The sequence below is a fragment of the Coturnix japonica genome, unplaced genomic scaffold (assembly GCF_054131305.1).
Source record: "Coturnix japonica strain WE unplaced genomic scaffold, WE-NBRP24 Scf154, whole genome shotgun sequence".
NCBI classification, from domain to species: Eukaryota; Metazoa; Chordata; class Aves; order Galliformes; family Phasianidae; genus Coturnix; species Coturnix japonica.
The window spans coordinates 18,986-41,741 of NW_028189057.1; the positions used below are offsets into that span (position 1 = coordinate 18,986).

The 22,756-nt window shown below is 59.5% G+C and overlaps 2 protein-coding genes and 1 non-coding gene across 5 annotated transcripts; all 3 read right to left on the reverse strand.

Annotated features, from left to right (window-relative positions):
• Positions 1 to 345: 345 nt before the first annotated feature.
• LOC107307687 (mannose-P-dolichol utilization defect 1 protein) lies at positions 346 to 5,497 on the reverse strand. Its single transcript, XM_085535694.1, has 7 exons — positions 5,387 to 5,497; positions 4,903 to 4,968; positions 4,139 to 4,271; positions 3,418 to 3,503; positions 2,845 to 2,963; positions 2,160 to 2,270; positions 346 to 875 (listed from the first exon to the last, which is right to left on the reverse strand). The coding sequence occupies exons 1-7, from the start codon at positions 5,466 to 5,468 to the stop codon at positions 753 to 755; spliced, it is 720 nt and encodes a 239-aa protein (XP_085391820.1). The 5' UTR covers positions 5,469 to 5,497; the 3' UTR covers positions 346 to 752.
• Positions 5,498 to 8,486: 2,989 nt separating this feature from the next.
• On the reverse strand, positions 8,487 to 21,394 carry LOC107307689 (eukaryotic initiation factor 4A-I). 3 transcript variants are annotated; one of them, XM_085535690.1, is made up of 11 exons: positions 21,360 to 21,394; positions 20,812 to 20,860; positions 19,524 to 19,656; positions 18,408 to 18,547; positions 16,550 to 16,718; positions 14,653 to 14,762; positions 13,908 to 14,051; positions 12,525 to 12,662; positions 11,226 to 11,315; positions 10,098 to 10,177; positions 8,487 to 8,928 (listed from the first exon to the last, which is right to left on the reverse strand). In XM_085535690.1, exons 1-11 carry the CDS (start codon positions 21,380 to 21,382, stop codon positions 8,784 to 8,786), a joined length of 1,221 nt encoding a protein of 406 aa, XP_085391816.1. In that variant the 5' UTR covers positions 21,383 to 21,394; the 3' UTR covers positions 8,487 to 8,783. The 3 variants fall into 3 exon arrangements, with proteins under 3 accessions (XP_085391816.1, XP_085391817.1, XP_085391818.1); XM_085535691.1 differs by lacking the exons at positions 8,487 to 8,928; positions 10,098 to 10,177; positions 11,226 to 11,315 and having other exon boundaries at positions 12,559 to 12,834; XM_085535692.1 differs by lacking the exons at positions 8,487 to 8,928; positions 10,098 to 10,177; positions 11,226 to 11,315; positions 12,525 to 12,662 and adding an exon at positions 12,735 to 12,934.
• On the reverse strand, positions 15,633 to 15,753 carry LOC146751061 (small nucleolar RNA SNORD10). The gene has a single exon (XR_014941948.1). It is a non-coding gene; the product is annotated as a small nucleolar RNA SNORD10 (small nucleolar RNA).
• Positions 21,395 to 22,756: the final 1,362 nt, after the last annotated feature.

The window sequence follows — 22,756 nt, forward strand, 5'->3', positions numbered from 1 at the left end:
ATAAAGGGGGGGGGTCTTATTACAGGGGGGCAATGGGGGGTTGGGGGCCCAATGGAGGAGGAAATGGGGGGGGGTCTTAGTGGGGGGGTGTTGGGGGTCCAATGGGGGGGGGTCTCATTGTGGGGGGTTATTATGGGGGGGGGCTCATTAGGGGGGGTTTAATGGGGGGGTCCAATGGGGGGGTAGGAAATGGGGGGGCTTAAAAGGGGGGGGTCTCATTGGGGGTTCCAAAGGGGGAGGGTCCAATGGGGGGGATTTGGGGTGGGGGGGAACATGGGGGGCTCTGGGGGGGGCAGTTGTGGGGCTGGGTTGGGGGGTGGGGGGTGATTAAACACAGCAAAGCAATGGGGCGCAATGAGTGGGGCTTTATTGGGGGGGGAATTGTGTCGACTTAGAGGTTGGTCCCTCAGCCCCACAGATCTATGGGGCAGCCCCATAGCACCACATCCCCCCCATCACACCCCATAGATCTATGGGGCAGCCCCATAGCGCCACATCCCCCCCATCACACCCCACAGATCTATGGGGCAGCCCCATAGCACCACATCCCCCCCTTCACACCCCATAGATCTATGGGGCAGCCCCATAGCACCACATCCCCCCCATCACACCCCACAGATCTATGGGGCAGCCCCATAGCACCACATCCCCCCCATCACACCCCATAGATCTATGGGGCAGCCCCATAGCACCACATCCCCCCCATCACACCCTATAGATCTATGGGGCAGCCCCATAGCGCATTGTGGGGCTCACTCAGCTTTGCTATGGGGCCGCCCCACAGCGCGGCTGTAATAGAAGATCTGCCCCACAAGGAGAGCGTTGCAGGCGGCCGACACCAAGTAGGTGAGGATCAGCAGAGGGTCCCCTGTCTCCTATGGGGAACAGTGGGGTGATGGGGGGAGATGGGGGGGGCTCTATGGGGTGCTATGAGGCTCTATGGGGCGCTATGGGGCTCTATGGGGTGTTATGGGGCTCTATGGGATAATATGGGACTCTATGGGGTGTTATGAGGCTCTATGGGGTGCTATAGGGCTCTATGGGGCGTTATGGGACTCAGTTGGGTGTTGTGTTATTGTGCCCTATGGGGTGTTATGGGGCTCTATGGGGTGCTACGGGTCTCTATGGGGTGTTACGGGGCCCTATGGGGTGTTATGGGGCTCTATGGTGTGCTATGAGGCTCTATGGGGCGCTATGGGGCTCTATGGGGTGCTATGGGGCTCTATGGGATAATATGGGACTCTATGGGGTGTTATGAGGCTCTATGGGGTGCTATAGGGCTCTATGGGGTGTTATGGGGCTCTATGGGATAATATGGGACTCCGTGGGGTGTTATGAGGCTCTATGGGGTGCTATAGGGCTCTATGGGGCGTTATGGGGCTCAGTGGGGTGTTATTGTGCCCTATAGGGTGTTATGGGGCTCTATGGGATGCTATGGGGCCCTATGGGATACTATGGGGCCCTATGGGGTGCTATGGGACTCTATGGGGGGCTATAGGGCTCTATGGGGGGCTATGGGGTGCTCTGAGGCACTATGGGGCTCTGTGGGGCAGTGATGGTATGCTATGGGTCTCTATGGGTCTTTTTGTGTCCCTATGGATCTCTATGGGGTCCCTATGGGTCTCTATGGGGTGTTATGGGGCCCTATGGGGTGTTATGGGGCTCTGTGGGGTGTTATGGGTTTCTATGGGGTGCTATGGGGCTCTATGGGTTGCTGTAGGGCTCTATGGGTGCTATGGGGCACTATCAGGTGCTCTGAGGCACTATGGGGCTCTATGGGGCAGTGATGGTATGCTATGGGTCTCTATGGGTCCCTGTGGGTCCCTATGTGTCCCTATGGGGTCTCTATGGGTCTCTGTGTGTCCCTATGGATCTCTATGGGGTCTCTATGTGTCCCTATGGGTCTCTATGTGTCTATGGGGCGCTATGGGTCTCTATGTGTCCCTATGGATCTCTATGGGGTCTCTATGGGTTGCTATGGGTCTCTATGTGTCTCTATGGGTTGCTATGGGGTCCCTATGGATCTCTATGGATCTCTATGGGGTCTGTATGTGTCCCTATGGATCTCTATGTGTCTCTATGGGTCGCTATGGGTCTCTATGGGTCGCTATGTGTCGCTATGGGTCTGTATGTCCCTATGTGTCGCTATGGGGCAGTACCTGTACTGACGTGAACACTCTGGCGGTGGCTCCGAGCAGCAGCAGGACGGAGCTGAGCGCTGACAGCTGCCCCGTGTGGCCCTGACGGTGATTGGCTGCGGCCTGCAGCAGCTGGGGGACCCATAGAGACACATAAGGACCCATAGGGACCCATAGAGACCCATAGAGACCCATAAGGACCCATAGAGACCCATTGGGACCCATAGGGACACATAGGACCCATTGGGACCCATAGGGACCCATAGGACCCATAGGGACACATAGAGACCCATTGGGACCCACAGAAACCCATAGAGACCCATAGGGACCCCCAGCACCCCATATCCCCCCCTCAGTGCCCCACATTCACCCCACAGCAACAGACCCCCCCCAAGACCACCCCACCCCCATCCCCATAGACCCCCTATACCCCCCCACATCCCCCCCTACACCCCACATCTCCCACCCCAGCCCCCCATCTCTCCCCCCCAGACCCCAATATTCCCCCCATATCCCACCCAAGACCCCCCATATCCCCCCCATCTCCCCCTTACCCTCCCTGCCCCCTATGTTCCCCCACATATCCCCCTCCCGGGACCCCCATACCACCCCCCCATCTCCTCCTTACCCTCCCCCCACCCTTTACCCCATAGCCCCCCCCTGTCCCCCATCTCCCCCTGCCCCCCATCTCCCCCCTTATCCTTACCCTGCCCCCCAGCACGCCGGGTACGTTGGCTGCCTGCAGGGCGGTTCTGATCCCGGGGGGGGTCAATGGGGAGATGAGGATGGACAACAGCAGCACTGACAGCAGCAGCAGCAGCAGCCCTAAGGGGGGGGGATATGGGGGGGGTCTTATGGGGGGGAATGGGGGGATATGGGGAGATATGGGGGATCTTATGGGGCTTTAATGGGGGGGAATGGGGGGATATGGGGGGATGGGGCTTCCAATGGGGTAAGGGGGGACATGGGGGGGGGGATTTATGGGGTTTCCAATGGGGTAAGGGGGTCTTAATGGGGTTTTAATGGGGGAGGGTCATTAGTGGGGGTAATGGGGGGCAATGGGGGAGGATGGAGGGGGTCTTAATGGGGTAATGGGGGGGAGTTTCATTGAGGGGGTTATGGGGGGGGCACTTGTGGGGTGGGGGGAGTGGGGTGCTTGGGGAGTGGGAGGGTATTTGGAGGCTGGGGGCTCTTATGGGGCTGGGGTCAGTTATGGGGCTGGGTTCAGTTATGGGGCTGGGGTAAGTTATGGGGCTGGGGTCACTTATGGGGCACTCACCCCACACCGTGCGCCCCCTGTAGTGCAGGATGAGGAATGCGATGATCAGCGTCTGCAGCAGCAGGAACAGCGCCTCGCCCCACGAGCTGTGGGGCACACGGGATCTATGGGGCAGCCATGGGGCCTAGGGGGCGGCTATAGGGTCTATGGGGAGATTATGGGGTCTATATGGCAGCTATAGGATCTGTAAGGTACACATGGGGTCTATAGGGAAGCTATGAGGTCTGTGTGGCATCCATGGGGTCTATGGGGCAGCTATGGGGTTCCTATGGGATCTATGGGGTCCCAGGTGTCTCTATGGGGTTCCCATGGGATCTATGGGGCAGCTACGGGGTCCCAGTTGTCTCTATGGGGTTCCCATGGGATCTATGGGGCAGCTATGGGGTCCCAGTTGTCTCTATGGGGTTCCTATGGGATCTATGGGGCAGCTATGGGGTCCCAGGTGTCTCTATGGGGTTCCCATGGGATCTATGGGGCAGCTATGGGGTCCCAGTTGTCTCTATGGGGTTCCCATGGGATCTATGGGGCAGCTATGGGGTCCCAGTTGTCTCTATGGGGTTCCTATGGGATCTATGGGGCAGCTATGGGGTCCCAGTTGTCTCTATGGGGTTCCCATGGGATCTATGGGGCAGCTATGGGGTCCCAGGTGTCTCTATGGGGTTCCCATGGGATCTATAGGGCCGCTATGGGGCCGCCCCACCCTCCCCCCCATCCCCATTACCTGAATGGGAAGCCGTGCCCCACACTGTAGGCCACCGACCCCCCCAGCGCCAGCAGCTCCAGCCCCACAGCGCCCAGACTGAGCCCGGCCCCACTGCGCGCCCCATAGAGCTTCAGCACCTGCGGGAGCTTCACTGCAATAAGGGGGAGGGGAAGAAAACAGGAGCTGTGGGATCCTGCCCCATAGCGACACACAGCCCCATAGCGCCCCATAGAGCACCATAGAGCCCCATAGAACCCCATAGTGCCCCATAGAGCCACACAGTGCCCCAAAGTGCCCTAAAGTGCCCCATAGAGCCCCATAGTGCTCCATAGAACCCCACAGTGCCCCATAGAACCCCATAGCAACCCAAAGAGCCCCGTAGTGCCCCATATAACCCTATAGTGCCTTATAAAGCCCCATAGTGCCCCATAGAGCCCCATAGAACCCCAGTGTCCCATAGAACCCATAGAGCACCATAGTGCCCCATAGAGCCACATAGAACCCCATAGAGTCCCATAGAACCCCATAGTGACCCAAAGTGCCCTATAGTGCCCCATAGAGCCCCATAGCGCTCCATAAAACACCATAGTGCCCCACAGAACCCCATAGAGCCCCATAGTGCCCCATAGAACCCATAGAGCACCATAGTGCCCCATAGAACCCCTTAGTGCCCCATAGAGCCCCACACCACCCCATAGAAACCCATAGAGCCCCATAGCTCCCCATAGCGCCCCATAGATCCCCATATCCCCCCCTATCGCCCCCTGTGTCCCCGTACTGACCCATGGCGGATCCAGCCACGATCCCGTACCCGAGTCCTTTACTGAGCAGGATCTTCAGGCACTGAGCTACGGGGGAACCGGGACTAAGAACAAACGGACACACTTCCGGCCTCCAGACCCCCACTTCCGGCCTCCAGACCCCCATTTCCGGCTCCCTAAATCCCACTTCCGGCCCCCCGAAACCTACTTCCTGCTCCCAAACCCCACTTCCGGGCTTCCATAATCACTTCCGGCCTCCATACCCCCACTTCCGGCCTCCAGAACCCACTTCCGGCACTGAAGACCCGCACTTCCGCTCTCTATCTCCCACTTCCGGTCCGCACGACCCCACTTCCTCCCCAGCCGCCCCCCACATCCGCCCACATCCATCATGGCGCCGCCCACACCCGCCATGTCACCGTTCCCTTCATCTCCCGTCATTAATGGCGGCGCTCCGGTTCCGGTTTCCCGTCATTCTCCCCGCCCCCGTTTCCGGTTCCCGCACCGTGCAGCGGCCGTTCCTTCATCGCCTCGAAACAAACTTCCGGGATCAGCGCCGGGACCAGCAGCGCCCGCAGCGCCTCCATCTTGGAGCCGGGACACACTGCGCCGCACTGCGCAGGCGCGGGACCGCCCCTCACGGCCGCTGATTGGAGGAGGGATGTGGGAGGTAAACCGCGCAGTGATTGGCTGGAGGAATAGACCGAGAGATCCGATTGGCTGAGCGGTCCTGTCGATTTGAATTAGTCCCGCCCATTAACGCATGCGTGCTTGTTCCGCTCACGCCCAGACTCCATAATGCGCATGCGCTTCCGCAGAGCACTGATTAGTCGCCGTAAGAGCTCACTGCGCATGCGCCATACGACGGACTCCGATTGGCTCACACCTCCCGCATGGGCAAATCTGACGCATGCGCACAATCTCCCTCGCCCATCCAAGATGGCGGCTCCCTCCGTTCTGCCGGTTCTGCTCGGTTCCTCGTTGCTGTTTTCCGCCCTTTTGGCCGTTTCCTCGCTCCGTCTCCGCCGTCTCCGTTCCCTGGGCTCCACCCGCCGTTTCCGCTCCGTCCTTCGCCGTCTCCGCCGCCGTCGTTCCGTTTTGTTGCTGCTCGGTTCCCGTTTTTGTCTCCGTTCCTCGCTCCCGGTTCCGCCATCGCCGCGTTTATGGAGCAAACGTCGGAGCTGCGAATTCTGGGACACGCTGCGCCGGAAGGACTTCACCCGCCGGGAGTGGGACGACAACTTCCGGGTCGCCCCGGAAACATTCGACTTCCTGTTCTCCCGGCTCCGTTCCGCCATCGAGCGCCGTGACACGAGCATGCGCCGTGCGGTGCCGCCCGACGTGCGGCTGGCGCTGACGTTATGGCGGCTGGGGGCGGGCAGCGAGTACCGGGCCGTGGAGCTGCGCTTCGGGGTGTCGCGATCCACCGTGTGTAAGATCCTACGGGATGTTTGCGAGGCCGTGGTGGCCGATCTGGGGCCTTGGTTCAACACCCCGCCCGGCTGCGTGCCGCAGGGCGCCGCCATATTGCCGCCACCGCCGCCATTCATCGGGAGCGCGACGGGGGCCGCCATGTTGGAACCGGATGTTGGGATGGGAGCCGCCATTGGTGCGCCGGAAGTCAGGATGGGATCCGCCATATTGGTGCCGGAAGTGAGGCAGGGAGCCGCCATTGCTACGCCGGAAGTTACGATGCGATCCGCCATTACTCCGCCGGAAGTTCGGAGAAGGGCCGCCATTAATGCACCGGAAGTCAGACTGCAATCCGCCATTACTCCGCCGGAAGTGAGGATGGGGTCTGCCATTAACGCACCGGAAGTCGCTTTGGGAGCCGCCATTGCAGCGCCGGAAGCGCGGCCGTGCTCTGCCATTGCTCCTCCTGCCGTTCCCGTTGTCCGTCCGTTCCCGCTCCCGCAGCTTTGCGGGGTTTTGACTCGTGTCCGTGTCCCGATCCGGGCTCCCCCCGACTCCGCGTCCCGTTACTCGGCCGGTTCCGGTTGGCACGCGGTGACGCTCCAGGCCGTGGTGGATCCTGTCGGTTTGCTCTGGGCCGTGGAGGTTTCGCCGCCGGGTGGCGGCGTTCGGGGCTCGGAGCTTTACCGGGAGTTACAGCGGGACAACGGGCGGCTGGGAGGGGCGGAACGGGACATCAACGGGGTCCGGGTGCGGCCGTTCGTGCTGGGCCGGGAGCGGGACCCGCTGCTGCCGTGGTTAATGCGGCCTTACCGGGAACGGGAGCGGGGGGACGAAGGAAGTGACGTCAGAGGTGAAAGAGACCCGGAAGTGCTGGGCGGAAATGACGTCAGCGGTGAGGGTAAGAGAGGCGGGAAGCAGGAGGCGTGGAAAGCGGCGATGACAGGAAGTGACGTCAGAGCGGTGGGTAACATCAGACGTGAGAGGCGGAGGCAGAAAGTACCACGTGACCATAGGCCGGAAGTGTCTCTTTTCCATGCTGAAAGTGACGTCAGCAAACGCGACTCTACGCAGCGAATTTCCGGCGGACTTCCGGAAGTCTCTAGTGCAGTGACCGGAAGTTGTGTTACAGGGAAGCCGGAAGTCAATCCACGCACCGGAAGTGAGGCCTGCTCCGCCGGAAGAAAGCGCCCGGCCACATTTGACGTCACTTCCTGCGCGACCAAGCGGCTCCGTTTCAACATGGCGGCGGCCGCAGCTCGCGGTTCGGCCATGGCGGCCGTTCGCCGGTTGCGGAGCCGCTGGCGCTGCCTCCAGAAGCGGAACGACGGCGACGTGTCGTTCCTGCCCACGTTGATCGCCGCCTGCTGCCTCCTGCACAACGTCTGCACCCAGCGGGGCGACCCCCTGCCACCCGGAAGCGGAAACGGGGCCGGGATGGACAGCGATGGGGAGGAGGAGGAAGAACTTCCGGATCAACCGGAAGCGGAAGCGTGGCGCCTCAGGGAGGCTGTGGCCGACGCCATGATGGGATGAGGGGGGGGTTCATAGGGGGTCGCTATGGGGGGGGGGGTTTAAATGGGGTCAGTGTGGGAGGGGTCTCAATAGGATCCATATGGGGCCATAAGGGGGTTATGGGGGGGTTATGGGGCCTGAAGGGTCAATATTGGGGTCATTAGGGGGGATTGAAGGGGCTGATTCTATGGGGTTTGGGTGGGGGGCGTCATTTTGGGGGGGGTCCCTTTAAGACCCCTCCCCTTTTATTGCAATGATGGTGTCAGCCCCATTTCAGCCTCAATAAACTCGATCCCAATTGTCCCAAATCTCGTTTTATTCCAATAAATAAACGTTACAAAAAGGGGATGGGGGGGATGGGGGGGGGGGGGGGGGGGCAGGGGGGGGGTTAAATCATTACAGACCCCTCCCCAATTTTTACCCTCCCACCCCCCAATTGACCTTAAAAATGGGGACCCCGATTGAGGCCCCCAATTTGGGGGGGGGGGGGGGGGTTGGGGTGGTTTTAATGGGGATAAAATGGGGGGGGGGTCCTGGGTTTCTTTTTGGGGGGGGTCTTAAATCTGATCCCACCCCCTTCATTTGAACCCCCCCCCCAAAATGAAAGCAACGTTTATTCCATAATAAAAAGGAATCTGGGGGGACCCCCAAATTGGGGGGGTCCTCTTTGTTAATGGGGGGGGGGGACCCTTTAATCCCACCCTCCTTAATTACGACCCCCCCCCCCCCTTTAACAGCCCAGGGAACCCGGGGGGACCACAAATAAAGGGGGTGGATCTGGGGGGTCCTTTTTGCTATTGGGGGGGGGGTTAATCCCACCCCCCCAAAAAACAAAGCAACGTTTATCCCACCACAATAAAAAGAGTCTGGGGGGGGGGGAGACCCCCAACACCCACCATTATGGGCTGGGGGGGGGGGTGATCCGGGGGGTCCTTCCTGCTATTGGGGGGGGGGTCTTTAAATGGGGGGGGGTCTCAGATGAGGTCGGCCACGTTGAGGGGCATCTCCTCGATGGCCGTGTTGTAGAACGTCTCGATGTCCCGCAGGGTCCGTTTGTCCTCCTCCGTCACCATGTTGATGGCCACCCCCTTACGGCCAAAGCGGCCCCCGCGCCCGATCCTGAATGAGGGAGGGGGGGCATCGTTAGGGACCCCCTGAGACCCCCCCCAAAAACCTCATGGGTCCATAAAGGCACCCAGGGACCCCAAAGGGACACAGGGACCATCACAGACCCACAAAGGAACCCCAAAGGGATCTCAATGGGATTATGGGACCCCTAATGGGACCCAGAGACCACCAAAGGGATCCCCAAAGACCCTCATGGGTCCATAAAGGCACCCAGGGACCCCAAAGGGACCCATGGAGCATCAGCAGAACCCTAAAGGACCCCCAAAGGGACCTCAATGGGATATAAAGACCCACAAAGGCACCCGAAGACCCCCAAAGGGACCCAGAGAGCCCCCAAAGACCCTCATGGGTCCATTAAGGCACCCAGGGACCCCAAAGGGACACAGGGACCATCACAGACCCACAAAGGACCCAATGGGATTTAGGGACCCCCAATGGGACCCCCAGAGACCCTCATGAATCCCCAAGGGACCCCTGAAGGCACCCAGAGACCCCAAAGGGACACAGGGACCATCACAGACCCACAAAGGAACCCCAAAGGGATCTCAATGGGATTATGGGACCCCTAATGGGACCCAGAGACCCCCAAAGGGATCCCCAAAGACCCTCATGGGTCCATAAAGGCACCCAGGGACCCCAAAGGGACACAGGGACCCCCAAAGGCACCCCCAGAGACCCTCATGAATCCCTAAGGGACCCCTGAAGGCACCCAGAGACCCCCAAAGACCCTCATGGGTCCATTAAGGCACCCAGGGACCCCCAAAGGGACCAATGGACCATCACCAGAACCCTAAAGGACCCCCAAAGGGACCTCAATGGGATATAAAGACCCACAAAGGCACCCAAAGACCCCCAAAGGGACCCAGAGAGCCCCCAAAGACCCTCATGGGTCCATTAAGGCACCCAAGGACCCCCCAAAGGGACCCATGGACCATCACAGACCCCTTAAAGGATCCCTAAAGGCACCTCAATGGGATTTAGGGACCCCCAAAGGCACCCAGAGACCCCCTGAGACCCCAAGGACCACCAAGCACCCTGATGGACCCCCAAAGACCCCCAAGGGACCCCTCAAGGCCGCAGGTCTCCCCATTGCAGAACAGGCCCCCCCCAATTACCCCCCACTGCCCCCAATTACCCCCCATCCCCACAGCGCCCCCTACCGGTGGATGTAGTTCTCCCTGTTGGTGGGCAGGTCATAGTTGATGACCAGGGAGACCTGCTGCACGTCGATGCCCCGCGCCTGGGGGGGAGGGGGCACAAATTGAGGGGGGGGCACATAAAGGGGGGGGGGACACACACATAACATTGATATGGGGGGGATGTTGGTGGTCGGGGGGTCCCCAAAGGTTATTTGGGGGGGAACCAGGGGGGTCCCCGACTGCCCCATGCTGTGCCAAGGGGTTGCGTCCTGCACTCAGCACAGGGGGCTGCTGGACAGGGAGGGACCACCTTGAACCCCCCCATTATCTCCTACCAAGACCCCCACCCCATATTACCCCCCATATCAGCCCCCAGGACCCCCATTGGAACCCACCCCCTCCTTTGGGCCCCCCAGGACCCCCATATCACACCCCAGAACCATTTTAAACCCCCTCAGACCCCTCCAACCCACCCCCAGACCCCTTTAAACCCCTCCAGGACCCCCATATCACCCCCCCAGACCCCTCTAAACCCATTTAACCCCCCCCAGACCCCTTTTTAACCCTCCCAGGACCCCCATATCACCCTCCTAGACCTCTCTATACCTCTTTAAAGCCCCCAGGACCCCCGTATCACGCTCCCAGACCCCTCCAAACCCCTTTAACCCCCCCAGACCCCTTTTTAACCCTCCAGGACCCCCCATATCACCCTTTCAGACCCCTATAACCCCCTTTAAAGCCCCCCCAGACACCCCCATATCATCCCCCCCAGGATCCCTCTAAACCACTTAAACCTCCCCTTCTCCCCCAAGACCCATTAAACCCAACCAGACCCACTTAAACCCCCCTGGTACCCCACATCACCCCACCAGACCCGTTTTTAAGCCCCCCAGGACCCCCATATCATCCCCCAGGACCCCTCTAACCCCCTCTGAAGCCCCCAGACCCCTTTAACCTCCCTCCAGATCCATTTAAACCCCCCATGGCCCCCGATATCACCCACCCAGACCCCTCTGAACCACTTTAAACATCCCCCCGACCCCTTTAAGACCCACCCCAGACCCACTTAAGCCCCCCAGGACCCCCATACACCCCCCAGGACCCCCATAACCCCCATTGAAGCCCCCAGCCCCATTTCCCCCCATGTACCAGCAGGTCGGTGGTGATGAGGACGCGGCTGGAGCCGGAGCGAAACTCCCTCATGATGACGTCCCGCTCCTTCTGGTCCATGTCCCCGTGCTGGAAATGGGGGGGGGGGAAATAAGGGGAGGGGGGTCAGAATGGAGGATGGGGGGGGGCGTTTGGGGGTCACAATAGGGTCATTTATGGGGGGTTGGGGGTCAAAATGGGGGGGGGTCACAATAGGGTCATTTATGGGGGGTTGGGGGTCACAATAGGGTCATTTATGGGGGGTTGGGGGTCAAAATGGGGCCATTTGGGGGGGTTGGGGAGCAGAATGGGGTCATTTATGGGGGGGTTGGGGGGTAAAATGGGGCCATTTGGGGGGGTAGGGGGGCAGAATGGGGTCGTTTATGGGGGGGTTGAGGGGTAAAATGGGGGGGGGTCACAATAGGGTCATTTATGGGGGGTTGGGGGTCAAAATGGGGCCATTTGGGGGGTTGGGGGGCAGAATGGGGTCATTTGGGGGTGTTGGGGGGCAGAATGGGGTCGTTTATGGGGGGTTGGGGGGCAGAATGGGGTCGTTTATGGGGGGGTTGGGGGGTAAAATAGGGCCATTTGGGGGGGTTGGGGGTCACAATAGGGTCATTTATGGGGGGTTGGGGGTCAAAATGGGGGGGGGGTCACAATAGGGTCATTTATGGGGGGTTGGGGGTCAAAATGGGGCCATTTGGGGGGTTGGGGGGCAGAATGGGGTCATTTGGGGGTGTTGGGGGGCAGAATGGGGTCGTTTATGGGGGGTTGGGGGGCAGAATGGGGTCGTTTATGGGGGGGTTGGGGGGTAAAATAGGGCCATTTGGGGGGGTTGGGGGTCACAATAGGGTCATTTATGGGGGGTTGGGGGTCAAAATGGGGGGGGGGTCACAATAGGGTCATTTATGGGGGGTTGGGGGTCAAAATGGGGCCATTTGGGGGGGGTTGGGGGGCAGAATGGGGTCGTTTATGGGGGGGTTGGGGGGTAAAATGGGGCCATTTGGGGTGTTGGGGGGCAGAATGGGGCCATTTGGGGGGGTTGGGGGTCAAAATGGGGCCATTTGGGGGTGTTGGGGGGCAGAATGGGGTCGTTTATGGGGGGGTTGGGGGTCACAATAGGGTCATTTATGGGGGGTTGGGGGGCAGAATGGGGCCATTTGGGGGGGTTGGGGGGCAGAATAGGGTCGTTTATGGGGGGGTTGGGGGGCAGAATGGGGGGGGTCACAATAGGGTCATTTATGGGGGGGTTGGGGGGTAAAATGGGGGGGTTTAAATGGGGGGGTCAGGGTCTCCCACCATGGCGGACACGGTGAAGTCCCTGGCGTGCATCTTCTCCGTGAGCCAGTCCACCTTCCTGCGGGTGTTAATGAAGATCACGGCCTGGGTGATGGTCAGCGTCTCATACAGGTCACACAGCGTGTCCAGCTTCCATTCCTTTAATTACAGTAATTAACAATGTAATTAATTAATGTGATGGTCAGCGTCTCGTACAGGTCACACAGCGTGTCCAGCTTCCATTCCTTTAATTATAGTAATTAACAATGTAATTAATTAATGTGATGGTCAGCGTCTCGTACAGGTCACACAGCGTGTCCAGCTTCCATTCCTATAAAGGGTAATTAATATATGGGTTAATTAACAATGTAATTAATTAATGTGATGGTCAGCGTCTCATACAGGTCACATAGAGTGTCCAGCTTCCATTCCTTTAATTACAGTAATTAATGGATTAATTAATTAATGTGATGGTCAGCGTATCGTACAGCGTGTCCAGCTTCCACTCCTGGGGCAGTTAATGGGGGTAATTAGCAGGGGGGTAATTAATGGGGGGGTAATTGGGGGGCTGGGGGACTAAGGGATGAATGGGGACCCCCTGGGTTCCTATAAGAGCCAACATGGGGGGGATGGGAGCCACAATTGGGGGGGTCTGCCCCAGGTTTAAGTCCTGGGGGGGTAATTAATGGGGGGGGGCAATTAATGGGGGCAAGGGGGGGGCACCCTGGGTCCCTATGGGGGGGTTGGACCCAGACCTGGGGGGTCTGCCCCTAATCTGGGCTGTTCTGTCCTTTATTGGCTGTTCCCCCCGTTCAGGGGCCGCCCCCACTGGGGGGCTCCCATGGTTCTGGGGGGGGTTGATGTCGCATGGGGTCACTGTGGGGGGGCCACAAGGGGGGGGCGTCCCACAAATCCATGGACCATGCAGGGGGAAAAAGGGGGGGGGGGTCCCTTGAATTCTATGGGGTCCCTCTTTTGGGGGGGGGTCTCTCTCATTTGGGGAAGGGGGGGTCCCTCCTTTTTGCAGGGCTCCCCAATAATGGAGTGTCCCCCCTTTTGGAGGGGTCCCTCCGTCATTTGTGGGGGGTCATTACTTTGGGAGGGGGTCCCTTATTATGGGGGGGTCCCTCCTTTTGAGGGGGGGAACCCTTATTATGGGGAATCCCTTATTTTGGGGGGGGGGGTCCCTCATTTAAATGGGGGGTGCCTTATGATGGAGGATGGTCATTTATTTTGGGGAGGGTCCCTTGTTATATGGGGGTCCCTTTATTTTGGGGGGGGTCCCTTATTATATAGGGGGGTCCCTTTATTTTAGGGGGGTCTCTTTATTTTGGGGGGGGTCCCTTTACTTTAGGGGGGTCCCTTTATTTTGGGGGGGGTCCCTTATTTTGGGGGGGGTCCGACCTCTCTCTCCACGTTGATGTAGAACTGCCGGATCCCCTCCAGCGTCAGCTCCTCCTTCTTGACCAGGATTCGGATGGGATCCCGCATGAACTTCTTGGTCACCTCCAGCACGTCCATGGGCATCGTGGCCGACAGCAGCACCACCTGGGGGGCACCCAAAGGGGGGGGGTCACCGGGACCCCCCCTACCCCATAGATTTCCCCCCCTGCCCCATAGATCCCAACCCTGCCCCATAGATCCCATCCCCAACCTTCCCCATATATCCGTGGGCATCAACAGCAGCACCATTTTGGGGGGGGGACAAAAGGGGGGATTCACCAGGAACCCCCCACCCCACAGATTCCCAACCCTGCCCCATAGATCCCAACTCCGCCCCACAGATTCCAATTCTGCCCCACAGATTCCCCCCACCACCCCATAAACCCCAACTCTGCCCTACAGACTCCCCCCCTGCCCCACAGATTCCCAGCTCTGCCCAATAGATTCCTTCCCCCTGCCCCATAGATCCCAACTCTGCCCTATAGACTCCCCCCCGCCCCACAGATCCCCCCCACCCCAATAAAACCGCCCCATCCCCACCAACCACACCTCAGTTCTTTACATGGGATGGGGGTGGGGGGGGGGGCACCCCCATTTGGGGCTGTTTCAGCCCTTTCCTTTGGGCTATTTTGATGCAGTTTTTTATGGGGGGGGGGGGTCAGAGGGGTCCCCGTCCCCCCCCCGGACCCCCCCGTGTCCCCCCCACCTGCGTGTTCCCGCTCAGCTTCTGGAAGATGTCGTAGATCTGATCCTTGAACCCGCGGCTCAGCATCTCATCGGCCTCGTCCAGCACAAACATCTTGATGAACTTTGGGGCTGGGGGGGGATCAGAGCTCACGACCCCCCCCAAATATCCACTGACCCCCCCAAATATCCACAGCCCCCCCCCAAATATCCACTGACCCCCCCCAAATACCCACTGACCCCCCCAAATACCCACTGACCCCCCCCAAATATCCACTGACCCCCCCCAAATATCCACTGACCCCCCCCAAATATACACAGACCTCCCCCACCTTTCTATGTGGACCCCCCCCCCCCCATTTCCCTTCCCCCCCCCTTCCATTGCAGAGCACTCAGTTCCCATCCTGACCTCCTAAGGGGGGGGGAAACAGGGGTCCCCCCCTCCCCAAATAGACCCCTCTCATTGACCCCCCATAAAGGGACTCCTATGGCCCCCTCCCCAAATAAACCCCTCTATTAAACACCTCCCATATGAGCCCCTATGGGACCCTCCCCAAATAGACCCCCACTCATTGACCCCCCCATTAAGGGACCTCTATGGCCCCCCTCCCCAAATACATCCCCCTATTGAACACCCCCCCACCCCCATTGACTCCAACCCCCCTTAAAGGGACCCCTATGGCCCCCTCCCCAAATAAACCCCTCTATTGACCCCCTTCATCTGGGACCCTATGGGACCCTTCCCAAATAGACCCCCACTCATTGACCCCCCCCCATTAAGGGACCTCTATGGCCCCCAACCCCAAATACATCCCTCTATTGAACACCCCCCCACCTCCCCTTAAAGGGACCCCTATGGCCCCCTCCCCAAATAGACCCTCTATTGACCCCCCCCGTCTGGGCCCCCATGGGACCCTCCCCATCCACTGCAGCCCCCACCCAAAGGACCCTAACCCTAACCCCCCCCCATAGACCCCTTATTTGGGGTGGGGGTGGGCTGCCGCCCTCAGCCTCATTGCTGTGATCACTCCCATTTGGGGGGGGGGGGCTTTGGCCGAGCAGAATGCAGGGCTGGGACCCCCCCCCAGGGGGTCATGTGACACGCATGGGGTCATCAGGGGGCGGCTGGGATTACATGGGGGACCCCCATAGGGTAACATGGAGGGGCGCCCCCGAGCGGCTCACAGCGGTACTGCAGCACGGCCTATAGGACAGACCCCATAGGGTAACATGGAGGGGCGCCCCCTAGTGGTTCAACGCGGTACTGCAGCACGGCCTATAGGATGGATCCCCATAGGGTAACATGGAAGGGCGCCCCCCAGTGGTTCAACGCGGTACTGCAGCACGGCCTATAGAATGAACCCCATAGGGTAACATGGAAGGGCGCCCTCCAGCGGCTCACAGCAGTACTGCAGCACGGCCTATAGGATGAACCCCATAGGGTAACATGGAAGGGCGCCCCCCAGTGGCTCACAGCGGTACTGCAGCACGGCCTATAGAACGAACCCCATAGGGTAACATGGAGGGGCGCCCCCCAGTGGCTCACAGCGGTACTGCAGCACGGCCTATAGGACGGACCCCATAGGGTAACATGGAGGGGCGCCCCCTAGTGGTTCAACGCGGTACTGCAGCACGGCCTATAGATCGACCCCCATAGGGTAACATGGAGGGGCGCCCCCCAGTGGTTCAACGCGGTACTGCAGCACGGCCTATAGGACGGACCCCATAGGGTAACATGGAGGGGCGCCCCCTAGTGGTTCAACGCGGTACTGCAGCACGGCCTATAGGACAGACCCCATAGGGTAACATGGAGGGGCGCCCCCCTGTGGCTCACAGCGGTACTGCAGGTCGAGCAGCACCCAGATCCCTGCCACCCCATAGGGACCCCATAGACCCCCCAGGACCCCCATAGCACTCACAGAGGTAGCGGCGGTTGAGCATGTCGAAGACGCGCCCGGGGGTCCCCACAATGATGTGGGGGGCTTCCAGCTGCAGCTTCTGCACCTCGGCGCGAACGTTGGTGCCCCCGATGCAGGCGTGGCACGAGGCGCCCATATAGTCACCAAGGGCCATCACCACCTTCTGGATCTGAGACCCATAGAGACCCATAAACACCCCATAGACACCGATAAACACCCCATAGAGACCCCATAACCATCCCATATAGTCACCAAGGGCCATCACCACCTTCTGGATCTGAGAGCCATAGTGACCCATAAACACCCCATAGAGAACCCATAGAGACCCATAAACACCACAGAGAGACCCTATAACCTGCCCATATAGTCACCAAGGGTCATCACCACCTTCTGGATCCATGCCCCATAGAGACCCCATTAACACCCCATAGTGGCCCCATAACCATCCCATAGATAAACACCCCATAAAGACCCCATAAACAACCTACAGAGACCCCATAACCTTCCCATAGACAGACACTCTATAAAGACCCCATAGAGACCTCATAGGAACATCATAACCATCCCATAAAGAAACACCCCATAAAGGCCCCATAGAGACCCCATAACTGACCCATATAATCACCCAATGTCATCCCCACCTTCTGGATCTACCCTTCACGAAGACCCCATACAGACCCCATAGAGACCTCCCAGCTGCCCCACAGAGACCCCACAGGGCCTCCATAGGGCCCCATATCACCCCATAGCACCCCCCATCCCCGTGTGCCCCCCGCATGAACCAGCGTCGCCATGGGGCGGCCCTGGGATGAATGGGGCCGGGTCTGCTCTGCCCCCACCGGATTTGGGACGGAGCCACCCAGCTCCGCCCTGCCCAGGCGGTGGGGGGGAACTGGGACCTACTGGTCTATATTGATCCCACACCATCGTAAACTGCTCTATATTGATCCCATACTGCTCTATATTGATCCCATACCATCCCATACTGGTCTATATAGATCTCATACTGGTCTATATTGATCCCATACCGTCCCATACTGCTCTATATTGATCCTATACTGGTCCATATTGATCCCATACCATCCCATACTGCTCTATATTGATCCCATACCGTCCCATACTGATCTATATTGATCCTATACTGGTCCATATTGATCCCATACCATCCCATACTGCTCTATATTGATCCCATACCGTCCCATACTGCTCTATATTGATCCCACACCTCCCCATACTAACATATACTGACCCATATTGGACCCACACCATCCCATTCAGCCCCACACTGACCCCATACAGGTCCATACTGCCCCCTCCCATCCCATACTTGTCCATACAGCCCTATACTGGTCCACACCACACCATACAGCCCCCATATAGCCCCATACTGGTCCGTACAGCCCTATACTGGTTCATACCACCCCATACAGCCCCATCCAGATCTATCCAGCCCTATACTGGTCCATACCACCCCATACAGCACCTTATAGCCCCATACAGCCCCGTACTGGTCCATACAGCCCAATCCAGCCCCATACTGGTACATACAGCCCTATACTGATCCATACAACCCCATACAACCTCATTCAGGTCTGTACAGCCCTATACTGGTCCATCCAGCCCCATCCAGCCCCATTCAGCCCCATACTGATCCATACAGCCCTATACTGGTCCATACCACCCCATACAGCCCCATACTGATCCATACAGCCCTATACTGGTCCATCCAGCCCCACTCAGCCCCATTCAGCCCCATACTGATCCATACAGCCCTATACAAGTCCATACAACCCCATACAGCCCCATTCAGCCCCATACTGATCCATCCAGCCCCACTCAGCCCCACACCGTTCCGTACCTGCTGCGCCAGCTCCCTGGTGGGCGCGAGGACGAGCGCCTGCGTGGCCTTGATGTGCAGCTCCAGCTGCTGCAGGATGGAGATGGCGAACGTCGCCGTCTTCCCCGTCCCCGACTGCGCCTGAGCGATCACATCGTACCCTGGGGGGGCAATGGGGGGCAACAGAGATCAATGGGTGCAAGAGGGGGCAATAGGGGGTCAATGAGGGGAATAGGGAGTCGATGGGGGCAATAGGGGGTCAATGAGGGGAATAGGGAGTCGATGGGGGCAATAGGGGGTCAATGGGGGCAATAGGGGGTCAATGGGGGCAATAGGGGGTCAATGGGGGCAATAGGGGGTCAATGGGGGCAACAGAGATCAATGGGTGCAATAGGAGGCAATAGGGGGTCAATGGGGAGTCAATGGGGGTAATAGGGAGGCGATGGGAGGCAATGGGGTGGTTGTGGAGGCAATAGGGGCCAAAGGGGGGCAACAGGGGTGAATGAGGGGGGGATGAGGGTCAATGGGTGCAATAGGGGGTCAATGAGGGGAATAGGGAGTCGATGGGAGGCAATGGGGTGGTTGTGGAGGCAATAGGGGCCAAAGGGGGGCAACAGAGGTGAATGAGTGGGGCATGAGGGTCAATGGGGGCAATAGGAGGCAATGGGGGGGGTCAATGGGGTGCAACAGGGGGTGAATGGGGGGTGAATGGGGGGTGAATGGGGCAAGGGGGAGCAGCTGGGGGTCCAGGGGGGACAATGGAAGTCAGAGAAGAACTATGGCTGCAGAAGGGGGCAAGAGGGTTGGGGGGTTAAATGGGGGGGGGGGGGTGATTTGGGGGCAGTTTTGGGGCTAAATGAAGTGATTTTAAGGCCAAACAGAGCAGTTTTAAGGCAGTTCAAGGACCAAATATGGCAGTTTTGGGGTGAAACAAGGCAGTTTTGGGGCATCTTGGGGCCTAAACAGCACAATTTGGGGCCTAAACAGGGCAATTCTGGGGCCGTTTTAGGACACTTTTGGTGCCGTCCAGCTCCATTTAGGGGAAAAAAGGGGCAGTTTAGGGGCAGACGGACCCCATGGTGTGGGTGGAGGGGAGTTGGGGCAGCGTTTTGGGGTGAAAAAGGTGAATTTTGGTACCTTTGATGCAGGGCAGGATGGCTCGTTGCTGGATGGCCGAGGGCTTCTCGAAGCCGTACGCGTAGATCCCGCGCAGCAGCGCCTCCGACAGGTTCATGTCGTCAAAGCTGTCCACGATCTCGTTCCAGTTGCTCTGAGGGGAAACCAGCAACTCCCAGTCAGACCCCAGTAACAACCAGTATAACCCCAGTACCCCCCATAGCCCCACAGGAGCCCCCAGACCCCCATAGACCCATATAACCCCCCACAGGTCCCCATTGAAACACTGCACTGCTCCCACTCCAACTCCTCCCAGTCCCTCCCAATGCTCCCAGTACAAACCCAGAACCCCCACAGCCCCCCAGGAGCCCCCAGACCCCCCATAACCCCCCAGGATCCCCCATTGAAACACTGAGCTCCTCCCACTCCAACCCCTCCCCAGTCTTTCCCAGTTCCATCCCAGTGCTCCCAATAAGTTCCCAGTATCACCATTAACCCCCCACAGCCCCCAAACCCCCCATAGCCCCCAAACCCCCCATAACACCCCAATATCTCCCATTGAAGGACTGCTCCTTCCCAGTCCCTCCCAGTACCAAACCAGTGCTCCCAGTACCACCAATAGCCCCCCATAGCCCCCATAGGTCCCCATTGAAACACTGTGCTGCTCCCACTCCATCTCCTCCCCAGTCCCTCCCAGTTCCATCCCAGTGCTCCCAGTAAGTTCCCAGTATCACTATTAACCCCAATACACCCCCACAGCCCCCCAGCAGCCCCCAGACCCCCCATAGACCCCCATAACCCCCACAGGTCCCCTCCCACTCCATCTGCTCCCTCCCATTGCTCCCAGTGAGGCCCCAACCTCCTCCCAGACCCCATTATCCCCATTACAGGCCCAATTAGGCCTCGCGTAGGCCGCGTAGGCCTCACCCACCGGCCTTTTCAGGTAGGCCTCACGTAGGCCCCGCCCCATCCCAGTGCTCCCAGTAAACCCCCGCAAAGGCCCCATCGCTCCCAGTTCCACCCCAGTGCTCCCAGTTGTCTCCCAGTTCCCCCTAATGGCTCCCAGTCCGGCTCCAACCTCCTCCCAGATCCCATTATCTCCATTACAGGCCCCGTCAGGCTCGCGTAGGCCGCGTAGGCCTCACTCCCCGGCCCTTTCAGGTAGGCCTCACGTAGGCCTCGCTCTTCCGGGCCTTTTCAGGTAGGCCTCAAGTAGGCCTCATGTAGGCCTCGCCCCGTCCCATCGCTCCCTATTGCCCCCCATATTCCCCCCCATGGCCCCCATATTCCCCCCGTGTCCCGCCCTCACCTCGATGACGCCGTCGGGGTCCATCCCTTCGGGTCCATTATCGCGGGGCCTGAGCGGGAAACACCGCGTGAGGCCTACAACGCCTTCACTTCCGGTAGAGACCGGAAGCTCGTAGCGCCCCCTACCGGCGAGCGCTCTCAGTCCCCTCCACGTGGAGGAAAGCGGAAGTGCCCCCCTCCCTTCGTGGAAACCGCGGCGACCAATCAGGAGCGGCGAAGCGGCCACGTGACGTCACGCCGCGTGCCCGGCCGCGGGAACAATGGGCGCGCGCGCGCGCCGCTCCCACGTGGAGCGGGGGAGGGGGAATGAAAACGGCCCCAACAGCCCCGATTTCACCCCAATTCTGCTTTAATTCTCCTCATCTCCGCTATTTAAAAACCCTCCGCGCTCCCACCTCCCCCCCCCACAAAAAAAAAACGCCATTTCTCCCCTTTAAAACCTCCATCCCCCCCCAAAACGGCACCGACCCCCTCAAAATAAACCAAAAACGCCCCAAAATCTCCCGAAATGGCCCCAAACTCGCCCCCCGGCCGCTCCCCGCCCCGCACCGGCTGTCCTGACTCGCTGACATCCTCACTCCGTCGGGGCCCCCCCCGCTCCCGCCGCTCCTCTTATAGCTCCCGCTTAGTCCCGCCCCCTCCGCTCGTTGATTGGTGGATTCCTCTGGCCCCGCCCATCGTCTCGCATTTTATTGGTCGCTCGTCGCACCGGGCTCCTCCCACCCCATGGCAGCCAATGGGAGCGGGGCGGAAAGGCGGGGCAGAACCACGTGGTAAGATGGGGGGGGTCGCCTTTGTGCGTGACCACGTGACCATCGGCCCCATCTCCCCCCCCCCCCACTGCCCCACATTGACCCCATGGCCCCAAATGCCCCCCAGGGTCCCTCCATCCCCCCCCATTGCCAACCCCATATCCGTAAATGTCCCATCCTAACAGCCCCACATCCACCCACATCCCCCCCATGACCCCATTTACCCCCCACCAACAGCCCCATATCCCCCCCATTGACCCTATTTACCCCCCCATGACCCCATTTACCCCCCCATATCCTCATACACCCCCCATGACCCTATTTGCCCCCCCATGACTCCTTAACCCCCAGCCCCATCTCCCCCCATAGCCCCATTTCCCCCCCCAGCCCCATATCTCACCCCCCATAGCCCCATATCCCCCATATCTCACCCCCCACAGCCCCATATCCCCCATATCTCACCCCCCATAGCCCCATATCCCCCATATCTCACCCCCATAACCCATATCCCCCATATCTCACCCCCCATAACCCCATATCCCCCATATCTCACCCCCCATAGCCCCATATCCCCCATATCTCACCCCCCATAGCCCCATATCCCCCATATCTCACCCCCCATAGCCCCATATCTCACCCCCCACAGCCCCATATCCCCCATATCTCACCCCCCATAACCCCATATCCCCCATATCTCACCCCCCATAACCCATATCCCCCATATCTCACCCCCCACAGCCCCATATCCCCCATATCTCACCCCCCACAGCCCCATATCCCCCATATCTCACCCCCCATAACCCCATATCCCCCATATCTCACCCCCCATAGCCCCATATCCCCCATATCTCACCCCCCACAGCCCCATATCCCCCATATCTCACCCCCCATAACCCCATATCCCCCATATCTCACCCCCCATAACCCCATATCCCCCATATCTCACCCCCATAACCCCATATCCCCCATATCTCACCCCCCATAGCCCCATATCCCCCATATCTCACTCCCCATAACCCCATATCCCCCATATCTCACCCCCCACAGCCCCATATCCCCCATATCTCACCCCCCACAGCCCCATATCCCCCATATCTCACCCCCCATAGCCCCATATCTCACCCCCCATAACCCCATATCCCCCCCATTTCCCCCCTCCACGCCCCCATACCCATTCACCCCCTCCAATCCCCC

Bases quoted from the DNA above. Each gene is read 5' to 3' on its own strand.
- LOC107307687 (XM_085535694.1), bottom strand. From the start codon at position 5,468: ATGGAGGCGCTGCGGGCGCTGCTGGTCCCGGCGCTGATCCCGGAAGTT. The intron at 4,272-4,902 runs GTCAGTACGGGG...CCCTTATTGCAG, and splicing joins CGTGGCTGGATCCGCCATGG to TGAAGCTCCCGCAGGTGCTG. The intron at 3,504-4,138 runs GTAATGGGGATG...TGTGCCCCACAG, and splicing joins GGGCACGGCTTCCCATTCAG to CTCGTGGGGCGAGGCGCTGT.
- LOC107307689 (XM_085535690.1), bottom strand. From the start codon at position 21,382: ATGTCAGCGAGTCAGGACAGCCG. The intron at 14,763-16,549 runs GTGAGTGCTATG...ATCCCCCCCCAG, and splicing joins GCTCAACCGCCGCTACCTCT to CCCCAAAGTTCATCAAGATG. The intron at 12,663-13,907 runs GTCGGACCCCCC...CTGTAATTAAAG, and splicing joins ACATCAACGTGGAGAGAGAG to GAATGGAAGCTGGACACGCT.